Genomic DNA, 19,955 nt, shown 5'->3' with positions numbered 1-19,955 from the left:
CAGTTGATTTACTTTTTATGATTCTCAGGAGGTTTAAAGTGATGCCTGACAAGAACATGAAATATGCTGCTTCCATAGCAGCACTATAGAAGCTTTCTCAAAGAAATTTATAGTCTTTACATGGAAACATTCACTACAGAAAAACTAATTCATGATTAGTGTCCATTTCATTTCAATTTAGGATCCCTGTTCCATGTTCTACAGGAAAATGAAAAAAACCCACCACTTGTAGCATATATTTGATGTGACAGAATAGGAGGAAATGAGAATACAAGTAGGATACAGGGAACTCACTCCATCTAAATACTGGACCCCGCATTTCTCAGGCTGAATTTGAGACACAATCAGTAGCCATGCCTTAATATTTCACCACCATCCTCTGTGGTTGCATTCTAATAACTTTTCTCTACAGCAATCCACTGTAATCAAACTTTTATTTACACGCCCACTTAACCAACTTAATACCCAAACACCCCTGATGTTTTCCCTAAACACCTGTAGGTAGAAAGGACCAGGCATTTGTATCAATCTGGGGACCAGGCATTTGTATCAATCTGTGCTCTTGGTGAACTCTTGGCATGTTCCATTAATTAGCAAACTTAGCCCTTTTCATATATAAGAGATTTCCTTGATCAGGTCTGGCTCATATAATGCTGTGTGGGTTAGTATTTATAATTAACCCACAGCTACTAGGGTTTTCTTACTTACTCTTGAAACAGGACCAGTTATCACTCTGGTTTGTCCTCTGGTTTGTCCCTTTGTCCTCTACAAATTAGCAAAATGGGCCAAGCGCCCTTTTGTCCACTACAAATTGACAAATGTCAATTTGTCCCTTTTGTCCTTTACAAATTGATCAATGTCCTTTTGTCCTCTACAAATTGGCAAAATGGGTCAAGTGTTGATCCTTTGCTTGGAAAGTTAAGTTTCTGATTTACCAATCTACTGTCTGGCTTCATTCAGCCTCCTTATAAACCGGATTATAATTACATACATTAAATATAAGTAGACTAAAGTGTATGGTAGGAGCAGGGGTATTGATCCTTACAGCTCTTGAGGAATATTTCTTTTGGTTTTCTCAGCATTACCTTTAATACATGATGTGTCTAAGGGTAGCAAAATAAAAAAGGAATGCTTTTGTAGTAAGCTCGTCTTGCCCTAACAAGATCCTCCAGCGTGACCCATATACTAACACCACAGTTATGATAAACAGTGGCACCTCAGCAGCTCTAATTCCCCACCACCAGCCTGCAGAGCTCCCAGTGCCCCACACCCAGCTCTCCACCCTGCCCTGGGCAGGCAGAACCACCTTGGAGAAGATGACTCTTTGCTGGTGCGCCATCGCGTTTTGGTGCTTTGCTGGCTCGCGCTTTGCCGTCTCCCGGCGGCTCCAGGGGCTCCCGGCGCTCGGCCGAGCCCGTCCGCAGGTCGGGGTGCTGCCTGCCCTCCGCCCCGTCCCTGCCCTTGTAGCTGGCTCCCTTCCTGTCCGCCGATCTGTCCGTCCTGCCGTCCACCGAGGCCAGCTTGGGCAGCAGCACCGGCCGCACCTCCAGCTGCGCCTTGGACTGCGCCGTCGGGGACTTGATGGCCGGAGGGGGCACTGGAGGAGGGGGCAGATCTGGGGGGGTGAAAGAGAAATTGACAGTAATTACAATGACATTGCACACCAGTGAAATTAAGAAATAACATTTGACTTTGTACTGAAGAAACAGATGCTCTTGTTTGCTTTCTGCCCTCCTCTCCCCACCCCAAAAAGTGTTATGTTACTGTTGAAACTGCTGATGAGTATTTTTCCAAAAGCTTGAGCTTTAAAAACACAAAGGATGACCTCTCCCTGCCTTTTCAAATCACAATATTTTCTTAATAATCATTACCAAAAACTTCAGGCTCTTGGATATCAGTTATGGATACCAGCAAAGAATTAAGGATAATAACATCTCCTTCCTGACATTTGTAATTGTTTGCTAAGTCCATTCAAGAATACGGCAGAATTGTTCAAGGTCTTCAGTGTAGTGAGCATTAAAGCAAATGAGCTGGGATGTAAGAACATGTATCAGATGCATTGCTGACATATGTAAAGATAAACCATATGCATCATTACACTCTTCCTTTAAAATAGTAGGTTAAAATAACACACATATTCTTGATGTCTGTGGTTATGTCATGACATATTAAAAAAAAAATAGTGCAGTCAATGAAGTAATAAGCTCTCAGAAAAAAAAAAAAAAGAAAAGACACACAAAGACTTCTGGATTTGTCTCTTTAAATTAGCACAGCTTAAGGGTTTCTAAAATTCTGAACTTCTAAAAATGCTATTTATAAAGAACACACATTATTTACTTCATTATAATTTTCTATTCTTGCATTAGGACATAAAACTAGAATATGTAAAATGTTCATCGAGATACAACAGTGCTCTGTGGAATATTAACGTGAAGGAAAAATATAGGAGTCAAGCAAGGGAGTGGCAATACAAAAGCAGTTCACAATAAAGGTACAGGCACAATTCATATGGATTTAAGAGAACAACAGTTTAAAAAAGTGAGATGAGGCTAATATTCTCAAGTGAAATTGCTACGAAAAAACCTATCACTATCAAAAATTGAAACATCAGCCTTTTGTAATAGTGTGCTTTCTACTTCCACAAAAATCAGGGAGCAGCTGTGTTTTTCAAACACCATCACTATATATACAGCTAATTCTGCGTCTATTCAATAAAATGTTTCAAATTTACCTAAATTGGGCTAAAAAATAAAGGTAGTAATCCTGAGTAAGAAAAACTAGATATCTAACATAAACATGTAAGTTCAGATATGGCAGATGCCAGACATTTTTGAGAGGTTTTCCGGTGACACAAAGCATGAGCTCCAACCCTGTGGAAAGACTGAAGCAATGCAGAATTCAGTGCTGTGTGTAAGCTTACTGGGAACCATCCATCACACTCACCTGATGACATATCTTGGAATTATCCTTTACCTGTCCTAAACAAGACTGGGAATTTTATCAATTGGCTTGACTGGAATGATGAGGAAGAAAGATGTCAAAAAGTATGGTTCATAAGGTTGGACATACTTCAGGGAAATTATATCTTGCTGCAATAACTCTACTGTCTTGGTGGAAAAAAAACCCACAATAAACAAACAAAGCAAACAAACAAAAAATCCCATCAGGGTAGTTTGTTTGTTGATTTTTAGTTTTGGAGAGCAGCTAAACAACTGACTATTGAGACTTAATTTTGAGTATCTACCTAACACTCAGTATTTGCAGGTATCTTTTAAGAAAACAGACTGTCATTTGCAAACTCCAAAAAGGAATTATGTAAGCTTGGATAAACTCAAGTGCCTGAATCAAAATGAAAGGGAGGTTTAGATTGTATATCAGGAAAAGGTTCTTTACCCAGAGAGTGGCTGGGCACTGGAACAGGCTCACAGGGAAGTGGTCACAGCACCAAACCTTACAACATACTTGGCAAGAAAGCTCAGAATCATTTATGGTGCATTCCTTTGTTATCTGTAACTGCTAAACATGGTTTGAAGAGGTAACCTCTGTTCACAGCCTCAGCAGTGAAAGTCTGTAATTCCAGACATCAGAGTAGCACTCAGACCACGTCTTCTGAAAATGTCCAAAAATGCTCTTTGGTGGCAGGTGAGGTTCAAACCAAACTACTTTCACTGGCCTGCCCAGCTCTGTAGATCTGAATTTGAATTTTTGGATCACAAAGATCCACACCCATGTGATCTTAAGAGTTAATACCTGCTGCAGAAAGTGTTGTTCTGAAGAAGTACATGTAAGTATATAACCCTCTTACAAATCAGCAATCATGTGAAATCTGCCTAAGACCTCAGTTGTGTGTAATTTGTTCCTCGAAAGCCCAGTGCATAAATCCATGTCAATCCAGACTAAAGCTTATTGAGCACAAGAACTATTCTTCCAAAGCAAAGCTGAGGATGGACCCCACCCCTCACAGAACACTTACAGCAATTACTGACAGCAATTACAGAACTTGGATTAAAAAATAAGACAAACTCCAAATGAGCCTGTGGAGATTCCAACAATTCTTTCCTTCCTGAGGAAAACTTTCTCCTCACAGTATATCTTCCCTCAGAAGTGGACACACTGACTCAAAATGAAGATACTCAAACTCAGAAGTGTAGACTTTTGCAACCAGTGCTTTTCTTTTAACGCAGGTTACATTTGTCCTTATCTCAACCCTTTGGGGTCCCTGCTGGGCACCAAAAAGGACTGTCATGGTTTTAAGCCCAGCTGGAGATGAAATTCCTCTCAGCCACTTGCTCAACCTTTCACCTCTCTCATCCCAGTGGATCAAAATAAAAGTTGTATGTTGAGCTACGAATAGTTTAATAATTGAAAAGGAAAATAATACAATAACGGTAAACAATAACAATAATGATAACAATGAGGGGGAAAAAAAGTGATGCACAATGCAATTGCTCACCACCCACTGGTCACCCAGTTTGGTCACCATCCACTGACCAATGAATGCCAGACCCCTCTTCCTGAACCCCTCTGGGTAAATCCCCAGTTTATATACTGGACACAATGTTCCAGGGTGTGGAACATCCCTTGTGTCAGTTTGGGTCACCTGTCGCAGCTACGCTCCCTCCCAGTTTCTTCTGTGCACCTCCTCACCTGGCAGTGCATAAGACAAGAAAAAAAACAAGTCTTTGATTTAGGATAAACACACCTTAGTAAAAAAACATCATCAACACCATTCTTATTCTGATCCAAAACAAAGGCCTGCAACAGCTGCTGAGAATAAATTAACTCTACCCCAGCTGAAGCCAGGACAATGCAATGTCTTGTGTCTTGCCTGCTCCACTCACTTTCTCCTCAATAAAGCACTGAACAGCCCTTCTCTGGAACCTGCTGATGTAAAGGGAGTGTCGATATCCAACATCAGCCTTTTCAGCCTCCCTTGGAGCCCATGTCCAGCAGATGTGCCATGGCTGAACAAATACGAAGGGAAGGAACATTCCTGTAGCCTGTGAAATACTGCTTGGAACAAACTACTTTGTTCAAGAATCCTCTACAGCTACACAGGAAAAGGAACAAAGTAGTGTTGAATCTTCACTATGGAAGGGAAGATGCACTGAAATAAAATATTTCATAAACTGGCAGCAGCTCTACGGGTAGGTACAGTAATAACTAAAGAAAAGTGATATTTGCTTTCAAGAACATTTTTGCAACCTGCAGGGAAACTATAAAAATCTTCATTATAACACAGTGCTTCTGACTGAGAAGAATCCTTAACAGAGGGAAAAAAAAAATCCCTTTCAGAGGTCAACACTATTACACCCCTGTGGTATTTATTTTAACAGCTCAGATCACAGAGAAAATCCAGATTCAATCTACCTCCTCGAGTACAAACTGACACACTTCTTATTAAAAGCAAAATGGAAGCTTCCATTGTAAGGAATAAAAATAAATCACAAAGCAACATCAAACCCATGGAGAAGAACTCAGAAGTATTTGTTAAAGGTCAGCTGTGCTCACATGTTTCATTCATGTCTATGTATCACCGTTATCCTGCTTCCCATGTAACTCAAACAATTAATGGATGCCATTTCATAGTTCAGGAGAAAGGTTTCTCCTACAGGAGAAACCTTGCATAGGTGTCTTTTGAAAGGGGAGAGGATAATTTTCTAAATGAGAACACACACAGGAACCAAGGCATAAGCTAAACAGTGTTGAGGAAAAATAATCTGCTAAATTAGGTTAACACTAAAGTGGAGACACCACAAATAAGCACAACAAGATTAACTGTAAGTAGTGACCAATGAGGGAATTAGGCCTCATTAGGCAACTCTCTCTGTTAAACTCCATCAAGCTGCAGATTTTTTCAGTCATACCCTGAAGAAAACAGCAGTTACAGATTTCATGTAATACTAAAGAAGGCCCCTGGAAGTGCTCAAGGCAAGGCTGGATGGGCTCTGAGCAACCTGGCCTAAGGTGTCCCTGGCCATGGCAGGGGGTTAGAACCACATAACCTTTGAGGTTCCTTCCAACCTAGGCCATTCTATCATTCTGTAAGATACAAAGTGAATTTTTGGTCTATTTTATGTTCATGCTGGTAGGCAAAACTCAACATTGTTCCTGACTTGAAAAAGCCTTAGCCAGCATTTAAGATTTCCAGACACATCATAATCTGAGCTATTATTCATGTAGTGAAATTGTTTTCATGCTTTGTCTCTCAAGAAACATGGCTCACACTGTACACAACAACTGAATGGACAAATTAATACAGCAAAGCCCAGTATGATGTATGAAAGCTGTTGCCTTTTTTTTTTTTTTATGTACATTTGCATAATTATCAAAACAATTTTCACTCCACAAAACTTCCCTCAAGTAAAAAATTCTGTATTTAAAAAAAATAATGGGCTCAGAAGTAAGGACTGAGAAGAGGACAAGCATCTGAAAATTATTATAATTCAGTAACAAGCTGATTTTTAGCAGAGTAAGAAATGCATTCCTACTTTTTTTTGTACCTTGCTAAAATTTGCCTCATACAGAGTAGATTGTTTTGTACTGCACAGGCAGAGGGAGACAAAAAGTACAAATGGTGTTGGCATGCATAAAGGCTTAACATTTCCAAGTGAAAATTCAAGGAATATTTGGCAGATGTTCAACTGCCTTTTGTGAGAAATTCAGCTGCCCTGACATCATGTCATTGGTAACACAGCTAAATAACTCAGTGACAGTCTCAGCCAGTTAGCTGCAAAACTGTTTAGTATTTTTTCCTCACTCAGAGATTTAAAGAAGAATCAGAGATTTAAAATCTCATGTGAACTGTGAAAGGCATAATTTCTACTGAAAGACCTACTGAATCAGAAAAATGCAAAGTACTTTTATCCTTTTTATCTAAATGCTTACAATTCTAGGGTTTGTAACAACTGATAAAGCAATTCAAGACAGTTCAGAGGGGAGTCTCCCACTTATATTTTTAGAAAAGACAAACATATCCTTTTAAAGTTTGGTTTTCTAAATTAAATATGTAAGTAGGTCAGCCAAGGTTGAGAAGGAGGGTACATCTGCTAGTTGGTTCTTGTAATGCATTCTTAGTAAACTCTCCTAAAAGGCTAAATGAAGAGCAATTAAAAATTCATACATTTTAATCCTTACCACCTACTGCGCAAAGATTTTTAGCAACAAATATGAAGAACATTTCACTGCCTGGATGACTGTCAAGGAACAAAACAAGTGACTTGAAATCTCATCCCACATAAAGTGGCAACTGACTTGAACTAATGCTCACAGAAAATACAAAATTGTTACTACTTGGACTGTGCAGAGTAGATCAGAGAGCACTCTTATTTAAAAACAGGTAGCAGTAGGCCTTTTATTGCTACATTAGTAACAAACACACCTTCAGAAAGGCCAACCTCTTTCACAGATTTGTCTGTATGATGATAGCAAAAAAAGAGAATTTTGAAAGATTTATATATATTGCTGCTGATAATACTCCTGGCATTTTCAACTATTCATGAAAATCTTTAATTTACTTATATATTTTTCCTGTCAACTAATCATTTAAATTCTTCATTACACTTGTATTTCAAAGAAGTACTAGCAAGTACTAATTCAGGTAATTTGGGAACAGTAGAAAATGCTTTCTATGCAATTCTTTGAAATGCCATTTTAGAGGCTGAGAAAGTAATGAAGGAAAATATTTTTCTCTTTTCAGTATTTATTGAATACTTCTGCTTTTTATTCCCCTACTACTACAAACACATATATGTTTACTCATTATGAGAGAAAAAAACAACTCTGTATCAGGCACTACTTTATGAAAAAAGATACATAATTGTCATCAAGCCAGTATAAAAACCTAAGTATATCTCAGAAAGGTCAATTGTGCTTAAATGTTTCAATCACGCATCCATACCACTTTTCTCTACCTAAGGAAAGAAATTACCATATGTTACTTTATAGCTAATTCTAAAGGGTCACAATATACTAGATGAGGCTATTAAAGTGAATGGTTAGAATGTACAGTAAGGTTCCAAATATACTGAGGGGAAAAATATAATAATAAATAAATAAATAAATTATATACTTATGCAAATAGACTGAGGGGAAAAAATAATAATTAAAAAATATCAAAACCAAACTAGTCCTTCAACCTTTGAACTAGATTTTATTAGATCTGCAGGAATTAAAGCCATAATTTGCTACTCCCTGAATGACCATACTGTATAGCACTATAAAAAGGTTAGTGGAAATTCTTACCTAATTAGAAAATATGCTGAAGTAAGCAGGTGCTACATAACACAAAACAAATATTGATCATGATTGTCAGATTTATATTGCAACATCTAATGACAATAGTTCTATGATTTAACTCTGTATAACTACTTTCACAAAAAACCTGCCATCAAATACAGGCCCACCTCTTATTTATCCCTGTGTTAGAGGCAAATGGCCACATAAAACACCTTTATTTATTTATTTCTGATGTCCTAACTATTGTGTTTGTATTGAGGCTTGATGCTTTGCCAATTATTCAGTTAAGAGCATTCTCTTCAAGAGAATAAAAGCTGATAAAATGTCAATAAAAATCCAGTGAAACGCCATTACAGGACTCTCATAAACGTAACGTGTCTGGTACAGTTTTGGGATTTACACCTTGTGTTGTCCTTTCACAGAAGCAAACATGCACAAAAGCACTGCAATAACCTCTTGAAATCAGATAATATTCCAACAGCTCAGTTTGGCTGACAGAAGGGGCCTGGGCACAAGCCAAGAGGCCCAGGTGCACTGTGTCATGCCAGCATTTAACGCAGCCTAATATCAGATAGATGCTACTGAGAGAAAATGCTCCCAATAAAGTACAGATAATAGCACGGACAACCACTCATTGCTAAATTACTTCTGCTCATCATGCTTTGAGCTTTGTATTAAATTTTTTCGTCAAGTGGCAGGAATCACAGGGAGAAGTGGTTCAAAACTCCCTTCTTGTAACCCTGGATAAGGATCTATAATATTAGCCTTTCATATGATAATGGCAAATGATGCCCCTCTTTGAAAAAATTCAGGCTGGTAATGAAAGTCCTAATCAGATTGTTGTTGGAGAGAAGCAGGAGGTGGGGAGCTCTGCCCTTCTCTCCCTTTCCCTTGCCTCCCCTCCCCTTCCCCCACATCTCCCCCTGTTAGCAAATTCCGCAAACTTGACAAGATGGGTTAAGTCTTGGGGAATTTATCTTACATGAATTTCCAACAAAGCCCACGGATTGCTTCATACAACTGGAAGGCAGTGCTTTAATAAAAGCTGCACCACCTGAGGCATTTTCATTAAAGGCTCTCTCTAGACAACATCACAATGTTTGCATTATCATCCTACACCCCCAAGAGAATACAAGCACTACCTTTTCAGCAAGAGTTGATATTGTGTGTGAAGGCACGAGAGAAGATGATTAGATTTTGCTTTCACTCACAAAGTAACTGCTTGCAACAATGCTGTGGCCAGGATTACAATTCACTGAATTTGTGCTGCCCACCATTTGAACGGTGAATTGCTTTTTTTCAGGAAAAAGCACATTCTGTAGGTTCTATTAGCCGGTCACGTGAACGAAGATTTTAATCCTAACCAAGCATTATTCTCAATGACTGTACTATTTAAGCTATCTGGGCTCTTAACTAATGACGGTAATTAGCCGATTAGGACACTATAGAAAACAGGTGCAAGGCTCTGGAGTGGCAGCATCAATGTACAGTATTAAGGGACTCTGGCATTTAAAATGATTAAACTGTTCAGCTTGTTTAGCAACAGGAAACACAAATCACCGAATTCTGAAACGCGGTGTTATCTCTGCGGAAAAATTTCACGCGCACGCACTGAATGCGCATTTAGAAAGGTTCACTGAAGCTTTCACCCATTTCAGTGGACTCACCATCTGTGTAGACTTCTCTGCGCAGATGTCCTGGCTGGTGTTTTTGCTTTTTGGCAGGTCGGACCTTCTGTATTACAACAGCACTCATGTTGCTGTCGGTGGATACAGGGCTGGTGGGTCTGGGACAGTGCGATGCATGAAAATGTCTACGGCCTGCAAATGGTTACAGAACAATAGCCATTATTCTTCTCACCTAAAATAAGACCTTTCATACTTTTTCTTTTCATATCAGAATGCTCTAGCTGTACAAAACCTAAAAATACACTGCTGGAACAATAGTAAAGCTCATCCAATTTTAGAATGAGCTGTAACTAAATCGGAGCATTTGCTATCCTATCATTAGGCAGGCTGGCTTGGTTGCACAGAAATTATCCAGCTGCTTGCTAGCTGGTAGCTCCTGCCCCAGGAGCACAAAATCCATCAGCAGGCAAGCACAAGCAGGATTCCCACCCAGCCAGTTTCTGGAAAGAGCAGAACATTTCCCTTTCATGTTCCCCCTCCCCTAGCTTGGGCCACACAAGGTCACCCCTGCCATAAGCAGAGCAAGTGACCAGCAGGGTACAGAAGTCTCCTCTGCCACTTTGAGTGAATTTTCAATAATGCATTGAAGCTGGATGGCTGGCATTTTATCACAGATTATTTGCAGATAAGAAGTGTCATGTTTTTAGGACATGCAGTCAGGCACACACAATACCAATATATATAGATCATTGCTTAATGAACTTAACTGTTGCAAAAATATTAGCAAATGTATGTAAAAAGACCTTTTCTAAACATGTAAGCCTCTACACATATTTATAGGAATTTATTTGTACAAAATGGATAAAATCCTGGCCCCGTGCGTACGAATGGGAGTTTTGACACCTACTTCAATCGGTCAGGATTTCATCCAGAATTACTAAATTACCTCCCCTCTCACTCTTCATGATGAACAGCTGTGTTGAAATGAAACAAAGGACTGTTAACTGGGAGAGGATATCTGAAGTGGGAGGAAGGTTGAAAATCTGTGGAGTCAGGGTGGACACAGTTGTGACAGAGTACCTCTTCTGCAGGTCTGGCAGTTTAATAGGATTGATTGTCAAAACACTCATGGAACTGCCTGAAACCAGCATGCCAGCCTGCTGTACTCTTTAGATGAAGTGTAACAATATCCATTTTTCCTAGTAAGGCTACCGTCTATATCCAGTATATCTGTGTATATACAGTGTTACTAGTATCCAGTATGTTGTAAAAAATACAATATTTCAAATAACAAGTTTGATATGTTCTGTGGTGTTTCAGGAGAAAGGAAAAGTGAAAACACAAACATATGCATAAGGCCCTGCTGCATATGCATACTCTATAATTTAAAATGCAATTCATAACAGCTATCAAAATATGAAACCAACACAAAGCCAGGTCATCTCAATAATAAAGCAGTAAAAGCCTGAACAGAATTCCTAAAGAAAAAAAAACCCAGGGAAAATATGAATCTAAAGGTTTACTATTTATTTGGACACTTCAAGAGAGAGGGATTAAATCTTCTCTTGTGGCTGAAACACTCTTCTGTGTAACTGAAAACACTGGGAGCCTTATACTAGGAAAAGATAGACTTCTATAATCCTTTATTTTCCCCTCTCTCATTCAGTTCTGAGTACAAATCCACCAGTAGGGCTGGTGTTTTGGTGTTTGTCTGTAATCAGTGAGACCAAAGAACTACGAGCTACTTATGAAAAACACTGTAGAGCAGCAATTTATTTGAACTGTTTCACCAAAACTCCTGTCCTGCCTCTTCCTGACCTGTAAACATCCCAAGAAGAAGAGTTCAGAAAGCACCTATGGCCAGGTTCATTCCACAGTGGCTACATTTTGGTTCTCCTATGCCAGAATCCAGGACATTCCTCTGGCTGTCCTGAGCAGCCAAGACCCCTGCCAGGGGTCCCAGAGCCCCTGGCACAGAGCCCAAAATGCCTGTGGTTTTGATTATGACCTGTGGAGCAAGTTACCTTAGATGAAGATCTGCAAGCCATGACAAATTAATAGAATGATAGTGAATTTAACCTGAGGTGAAAAAGTAGATTTTGGGGTTTTTTAGAATGGAGGTTCAGGGGGCAAGATGGAGGGATCTGGGCGTGTCCAGCCTTTCTCTTTCTCCTTCTTGGCCTCCATCTTCTGCTGTGATGTTGGCACTTTTAGATTGGTTTAGAGTAGAAGCTCGCTGTCTAACATAGGTGATAGGTATTGGAAAGTAATTGTAAATATTGCATATGTAGTTTTTAGTATAAAGACATAACACCAGCTCAGGGGCAGGCAGAGTGCCCCGGACTGTCTTGCTGAGGGGAGCTCAGCAGGACAGGAGAAATAATTTTATAGATAAGGAACAATAAACAACCTTGAGACCGAGAAATTAAGAGCTCTGACTCCTCCTTCAAGCGCCGGGCTGGGAAATGAGATTTTCTAGACTTTCTAACTTTTCTCGGGGTCATTTTGACAAGCAGAGACCCCGACATGGAGCAGAGGATCACCCACCTCCTGCTGCCTCGTGCATTTGCCTCCGGGCCACTTTGAGCCCGGCGTACTCGGCGGCTGCCGCCACGGCCTGTGCAAAGTCGGCGTCGGTGAAGAAGGAGCCGTCGGAGGAGCTGACGCTGGAGCGCCCGCTGGAGATGTTGTCCTCCTCGGAGGCCGAGCCCCAGCCGTTGATCATGGAGCCCGTCACGGAGCTCTCCAGGTCCCCGACGCTGGAGGCAGGGGTCTGCTCCAGGCCACGCAGCAGGAGCCTCCTGTTCTGCATCTTGGCCACCTCGATATCCGCCTCGTCCTCCTCCTCTTCCGGGGCGTCCGTGTCCATGTCGGACACCAAGGGCCCTGAGATGTATCCATAGGTGTGAGGTGGGGAGATGGGCCTTGGAGGGGGTGGAGGACTCACAGGTTGACGTCTGCATTAAAACACAAGGGTGAGAAGAACTGAAATCATGTAACAAAGTCAGAGGAAACAGCAGATTGATGCAATTTTTTTTTTTTATTTCCCAGCAAGCTTGGCTGGCCTTTTTAAATCCACCTAATTTATATCTGAAATGCTCAGGTTTGGTTTTTTATACTTTTGCTGTAAATCAGAACTGCCAGCTATATAGCTTGAAATCTATCACAAAGAAATCTGAATTTTTAACACTGTCCCTTTATCACTGTCTTTAATGATAAAGCCATTCATTTTCTCTAAATAACACATGTAGAGCTAATTACTTAGAAAACTGTAACAAAAAAAATTGGTCACAGATCATGTGGCTATTAAAAAATAATAATTGTGCACCCTTGAGAGTATAAGCAAAAGAAATAACTGTAAACATATGGCTTGAAACTATCGATGCCAACAGATGCATCTATCCAAATAGATTGCTCCATTAAAATTGTCTTCCCTCCACCCACCCTGGTGATTCAGAAAGATATGAAAAGAGAGATTGCAACTTCATTATTTTTTTAAATTGATCTAGGTGATGAAATAAAAGTATTTTCTACCATATGTTAGTTTTAGGCCTTAGGGGTAGCAACGTGCATACAGGTGTATAGGTAAACTAATTTTGATCTAATTTGTCAGTAATGGTATCTTCAGCTTAAGGAGGCAAAGTATAAGATATCAGATTAATGTTCAAGATTAGTTAATACTTCACTCAGAAGTTCCAGGTAGCAACATTGTCAACAGTTCTTCATGGGGCCACAGACACACCCTTAAAGTGCCATTTGTCAGGCAGCAAAACACACTTTCTGCAGTAATGGCTCTCCCATTCACTGCTGGCTGTGCTCAACAGGAATTTCTACTGCAGTCTGCTTTGAAAAAATTTACAAGTAATCTTCCTTTGTTGTCTTTGCCCTCTTATTATCTCATTGAGAAATGGTGACTCTCATGGTTAAATCAACTCTTTTGTATGGATAACATGCAATTTTGTTTGTTTGTTTGTTTTTATTTTAATAAAGGGGAATGTATGTTAATTTTGGAAAGAAATGTTAGCATGGAAAGACCTATGACTCTATAGGAAGAGACAACTGGATCCTTCCTCGACTACATCATTACTGTTTCTCACTTGCTGCATTAAGTACTGAACAGAATTAGAAATAGGGATAAATATCCAATAACCATTTTACAACAGCACCCCCAAATCCCAGAAGCTGTTGCTACCTGTAATCTGTACCTGCTTTGTCTAGAGACCTTGCCCAATAAAGCTCTTGTGACAAATGTCCTTGTGATATATTTGTCTATTCTCTAGGTTTTGGTTTTAGAAGACAGGCAACTGGTTACAAAATATGTTAGGGTTCTTGAAAATGTGGTTTAGCTGCCAGCCTGTAGGGATAGGCTAATTGAGAGCAGCTGGTTCACGGGCACACAGAATTAACAATTCTTCTTTCCCTTTATCTGATGCAGGTTCTCACTTTCACAGTGACATTGTCTCCTATCTCAGCTCTGGGTTCAACACGATACCACCTGCCAGCCCACTAAATCCTTAGGTTTTTTCTTTGCTTTTTGACTCTTCCAGACCACAGCCTTGTATTTCAGTTTGCTATATTTCCAGCAAGATCACTAGACAGAGAAATACTCACTCTCACAACCAGAATCCTATTCTAGATGCCTGGTTCTGTCTACCACAGTAAATAACGCCCAGCAGAACTATGAGTAAAGCTAATAAAATTATGACAAACAGCATTTCAGGCATTATTTTCACTACACACCATTTAACATTTCACTATACACTGTTTACAAAACACCCAAAATCAATGTGGAAGGGCACCACGTGGAATGTATTGTTAGTTTGAAAGTATTGCCACACCACATTCAAACAGGACCCCACCCTTCCAGAATGGGTTACAGCTGCTGAGCACAGGACACCCAATTCCTCAACAGCAGCCCTGGGTTGTATCAACACAAGCAGATGGAACAGGTAGCCAGCCAAGCCTTACAAATCAAATAAATAGAATTGTATGACTACTTTAACTGATGAGATGGATGCAGCAAAAAAGAAAAAAGAAACAACTTTTGAAAATGGAAGATGGAAAAGACAAAATTAGGCACTAACAAATTCTAAGATTTTCAGCAAAGCTAGATTTAGCCATTGTAGGAGGGACAAAATAAATATACATTTTATTTTTTCAGTCCACAAAAAGAGTAAGTGGTATGCCCTAGGAGCCTAAATTGGAGCATCCTTCCAGCTCCCCCTGCCACTAAGTTTTGATGGCATTGATGGTGACCAGCCAGAAGTCTTTGTGCTGAACAAAACTTCTACTTTCTAGACAGCTGCTGGCTGGTTATGCACGTTTGTGTATATCTGCTCTTGTGCCTACTCCATTCTGTATGTCAGGACACATCTCCCAGTCTCCAGAAAATCCATCCAAAATTTGCCATCCAATAATGGAAAGAATGATTTTAAAGACTCAGGAAGGTAAGGAAGAGGAAAGGATGAAAAGATACACAAGTAACAGTGTTAACCATAAAGAGTAAAGGAAACAAACCAAGGCAGATCAAGTAGGGGGAGCTAAACCAAAAGCAGATATAGAACCCTTTAAAAAAATATGTAAAACTGCTACCTACTTACAAAATGGGAACAGAAAGATGACCTAACTTTTAAATAACATTTTGGAAAATACATCTATAAATATTCAGTAACTTATGTTGAAAAATCAAAGCTCTACAGTCTAATCAGAAAAATCATATAAATTTCATTTTAAGAGGCTTTCATTTTGCTAAAAATAGAAATTCCACATAGAATGCTGCCTGTAAGTTTATATATTTGTGGCAATAAACAATATGTGCAAACCACTGGAGGAAAAAGATAATAAAAGCCCATCACTTGGGATGGAAAAGCTGTGCCTTCTTAACAAAAGCCAAGAGATGTAAGCATCATACATAAAAGGGCTCATTCAGAATTCACTGTTTTATGGGAGAGAAGCTGTGAGAGCTTATATGCAAAACAGTTGTAAAAGCAACTCAGAGAAGAAACAAAATTTCCCTGTAGCAAATATCTGTCTTTATTAATGTTGGTCATTCCTTTAAATAAGGTTAGATGGAAATGTTAAGAAAATTTTGCAAGCAGTAATTTCCTGTATTAAGATTTACGAGAGGAGGAAAATCTATAGGTTATATAAATTATATATTTATATATATTCATACATATTGGTGACAAGTTAATTGCACAGTTACTGTGAAATAATGCATGCTATTTTATGGTAATAATGCAGTAAATCTATTGGAAACAATGGAACTGTAATTATATGGTAAGCTGTGCTAACGATACCACTTTAATAACCTGATGACTGTGAATTTAACTTATGTCAGCATCGTACGTACCCTAAAGTGATATACTGCATTTCTTCCCATGGTAGAATAACAAAGCAACTTAATTACTTATTTCTTAGGTTAAAATAGTTCTAGCATCCTGAATTAAAAGTCAAATAGCAACAGAGTAACGGGGAAATTTTTGGCCTCACTAAATTCACCAGGAATTTTCAGCGGGGCTCGGATGCCTCCTGTCACATCTCTCTGGCTACATTTGCATTCACACACCTCCGGTCAGGTTGGTGTTGTGTGTGTCCCAGATCCTCCTGACAGTCCTGTAACATGGGCTGGAGCTCTTCCTGGGGAGAGGGGGTGAGGGTGGCAGTTGACTGGTGGCTATAGGAGACAGCGGCTGGAGAGGAAGCTGCTCCTCGCACAGGTGGAGTAGGACCCCGCTCATCTTCTTCCTCTTCCTCTAGCTCATCCTGCTGCAGATACATCCTTGCAGGTGGCACAGGACAAGGAATTTCCTGGTCATAGCTAAAATTAATTTTTTAAGAAAATAAGGACTTAAATTTGTACTGTGTAATTAGCACATGTGATACATGTATAAATAGCTCAGAAACAAAGCACTGTTCTCTGTGCCCTTGAGAACAGCTCAGTAAGGATGTGCTGAGTGGGTGCACACCACTGTCACTAAGTGCTCTCCAAATTGCCATGCTACAGCTTGACTAGCAGCACCAGAACAGTGCTGGAGGAAGGTCCCGCTGCCAGCTTGTAGGGCAAATCACACTTCAATTAACTGGTGATTAAAACAGGAGGTGCACAGTCTTACCCTTCATCCACTGAAAGGCTGTAATCTTCACTGTTGCTGTGGGGAGGAGGGTGTGCTGGAGGGGGTGGGAGAAGATCTGCCCAGTTCATGCCAGCTTGCTTGGGAGCCTTTGGGGTCCGAGCACCCTTCTTGTGCCCTTGACTCCCTGGGGATAAAAAGCAGCACGTATTAGTAATGCTTTGAAGTCTCTCCTCACCACTGGCTATGAAAACCAAAACAACTTCAGTTCCTTCCCAGATGCTCTTGCATTCTTTGAGAATTTACTGTTTTGCTCAGTTTTGAGCAAATTGGCATTCCTCCTTTTTACAGTGGTTTGTGCTTGTAGCCTCTTTGTAGAACTGATCTACATTTTAAGTGGTTGAATTTAACCAGGAACTTTACATAGCATGGAAAAGACACATGGGATACAAAACTTTAATTTTTTAAATAAACAGTCAAAATGCGATAAAACCATAAATGAATTTTACACGCAATGTCATTAAGAGTGAGCTTCCTACTTCTGTTAATTACATTAAAGATTATCATCTAAAACAAATGAGCTGTAGACATATTTTCTGAAGTGCTTTTATCCTATTTAATTGCTAGAACCTAAAATACAATATGATACAGATATGATCTATTAAAGTTCTACCGTTGCATTAAGTCACTGAATATAGGTAATTTGTACTTGTCCACTGAAACATTTTAGGCACAATGAAATTACTACTTTTAGTCTAAATGGCAGGTGCAGTTGAAAATAATTGCTGGAAGAACTAAAATAACAGAAAAAAAATAAAGATCGATGAAGTATTTCACAAATGTTTTCAACTACTATTACTGGAAAATTACAGCTCATAATAAAGCAATGTAGCTTTAACAGTTCAAACAACTGTGAATAAGACCAATTATTCAGGCGGTAGCAAATTTTAAGTTTGGACATGGCTAAGATGAAAACTGGCTCAACCATTGTTCCTTGGTATCTACACATTTTAATCCTTCTTTGCTATTGTTACATCTTTCTTATAGATAAACTCCTTTTATGTAGATAAAGTCACTGTGATTTTGAGTGTTTTGGAATCATTCACATTTCTCTCTTAAACTGAGGCATGATTTTATATTATCATAGTAAAGCACTATATACATGATTAAATATACTGCAGAGAGATTTAGGAAGGTTTTTTATTCACTTCTGCTGTCTCAGATTTTCCACTCTTACTGAAAATAGTTCTGGTAATTATCATCCCACATGAGCTGCCAGATACACATGTTTTAGCAATGTTAAATTGTTTTTGTGGTATCTTAGTATGTCAAGCAAGACACTAACTATCCCAAGGCGACCTGCATTCTGTATCCTAAGCACCATGATATATACACAGTTCAACACAATTAATTTATTACTTTGGTCACCTTGCTTCATTCCTGCTGGAGTCCTTGGCACAGGACTATAAATTGTTAAGAGTTATGAATAGCCCTAAAAGGTATCAGCATGCAGAACACCACCCTCTCATTTTTAATTTGCATGGTTCATACCCCTGAGATGTTTCATGCTGAATTTCAAGTCTTAACATCATTGAGCACAGGCTCAGCACCACATCCTGATCTTTCAGACCTGGGAATGGGCAAAAGGCTGTCTCCCAGAACAACACAGCTGAGCAGCTGGGAGAATTGGGAGCTGTACTTATCTCCTCCCAGCCACTGAGAATTCAGATCAATCCAGAGGCACAGCAGGGCTCATCAACATATTTACGTCTCTGCTGTGCCTTGGTCAGAAAAAGTCAGGACAAAGCACAGGTTGGGATTAAGGCAACTGTACTATCAAAGAAAACAGAACAGAATGCAAAAGTCTGCATCTTGAGTAGTAGATGTAAAGTTCAAGGCACTCGTGACTGTGGCTATAACTCACCCTGAAATTGATTTGATGTAAATAAACACAGCCTAACTACCACACTTACAGTAAAGCCCCAAACCAAGCCTGTGTGTAGTCTCTGGTTTAGCTCACATAGCTCTACCAGAAATCAAGCCTGGAAGTGAAAAGGTTATACCACAATGATAAAACATAACTTTTGAACTAAAACATATCCTGTGGTCCCAAAGTACAGACTGCACAAAAAGCTGTTTTGTTTCAAGATTTTTACAAAGGATTTTTAGATTGTTTGTACAGGAGATGCCAATGAGAAACAAAGTTTAATTATCTACCATCTATATCTAAATGATGTACATAAATAATTTTGACATATAGTGACTGAAACCTATAAAATTTTATGTATGCCTGAATGCTTTTTTACTCAATGAAATACATGGGTTTAATTTACAAAATGAAAAACTTCTTAAAGCAGAGTTCTGTTGGCTATCACTCAACTACTGTGTATCTTGAGCAGGTTCATGAATTGGGTAAGAAGACCCAAGAGATGACAAAAAAAAATCACTAAAGTACAAGGAAGGTAACACATAGATTAAAATCCTTTTTTTTTTTTTTCTTGGTGACATTGGAAAGAAATTGCTATGACTTGCTTATTTGGAAAACACAACATTACCCAGTACACCACCAGTGTCAGGAAATCCAACCACTATTCGAGTTCATGACTTTCACAATTTCAAAAAATCAGTTACTTAACTGACATTTGGATGACACTAAGCAATCCTAAGGATGTAACAGAAATACAGGCACTTACTGGGACAGTTTTTGTGCTTTTCAATATCTACTGTCCATGCACTCCTCCCCATCACTCTTTCTCTAAGCCCACCAAATACTGCTAACCACAGCTACAGCATCCAGACACCACAAAGCCTGAGGCTTGGAAAACACTGCAGGTACTCACCAGATGTACTGCTGCCTCTGTCTGAGCTGTTGTAGGATCCACCTGTATTCTGGTCATAAGACTGGTTGTAGGGAATAGTTGGAGCAATGTTGTCATTTACTCGGTAATCTGCAAGTTTAATGGTATGGTTAATGCTGCCCTTCAGGAACACATCTACTTTTACATACTTGCTTTAT

The 19,955-nt window shown here is 39.4% G+C and overlaps 1 protein-coding gene across 8 annotated transcripts in view; it reads right to left on the bottom strand.

Annotated features, from left to right (window-relative positions):
* ROBO1 (roundabout guidance receptor 1) overlaps positions 1–19,955 on the bottom strand; it is a 682,041-nt gene that overhangs the window by 2,583 nt on the left and 659,503 nt on the right. For all 8 annotated transcript variants that reach the window (XM_074532705.1, XM_074532691.1, XM_074532716.1 and 5 more), the window contains 6 exons: positions 19,780–19,887; positions 16,982–17,126; positions 16,435–16,686; positions 12,414–12,823; positions 9,906–10,058; positions 1,307–1,615 (listed from right to left, as the gene is read on the bottom strand). In XM_074532705.1, coding sequence (XP_074388806.1) covers positions 1,307–1,615; positions 9,906–10,058; positions 12,414–12,823; positions 16,435–16,686; positions 16,982–17,126; positions 19,780–19,887 — 1,377 coding nt within the window. The remainder of the gene's footprint in view (positions 1–1,306; positions 1,616–9,905; positions 10,059–12,413; positions 12,824–16,434; positions 16,687–16,981; positions 17,127–19,779; positions 19,888–19,955) is intronic.

Source organism: Zonotrichia albicollis, chromosome 2 (genome assembly GCF_047830755.1).
Source record: "Zonotrichia albicollis isolate bZonAlb1 chromosome 2, bZonAlb1.hap1, whole genome shotgun sequence".
Classification (NCBI taxonomy): Eukaryota; Metazoa; Chordata; class Aves; order Passeriformes; family Passerellidae; genus Zonotrichia; species Zonotrichia albicollis.
The sequence above is the reverse complement of the archived record's forward strand: the minus strand, read 5'-3'. Positions and strand labels throughout refer to the sequence as shown.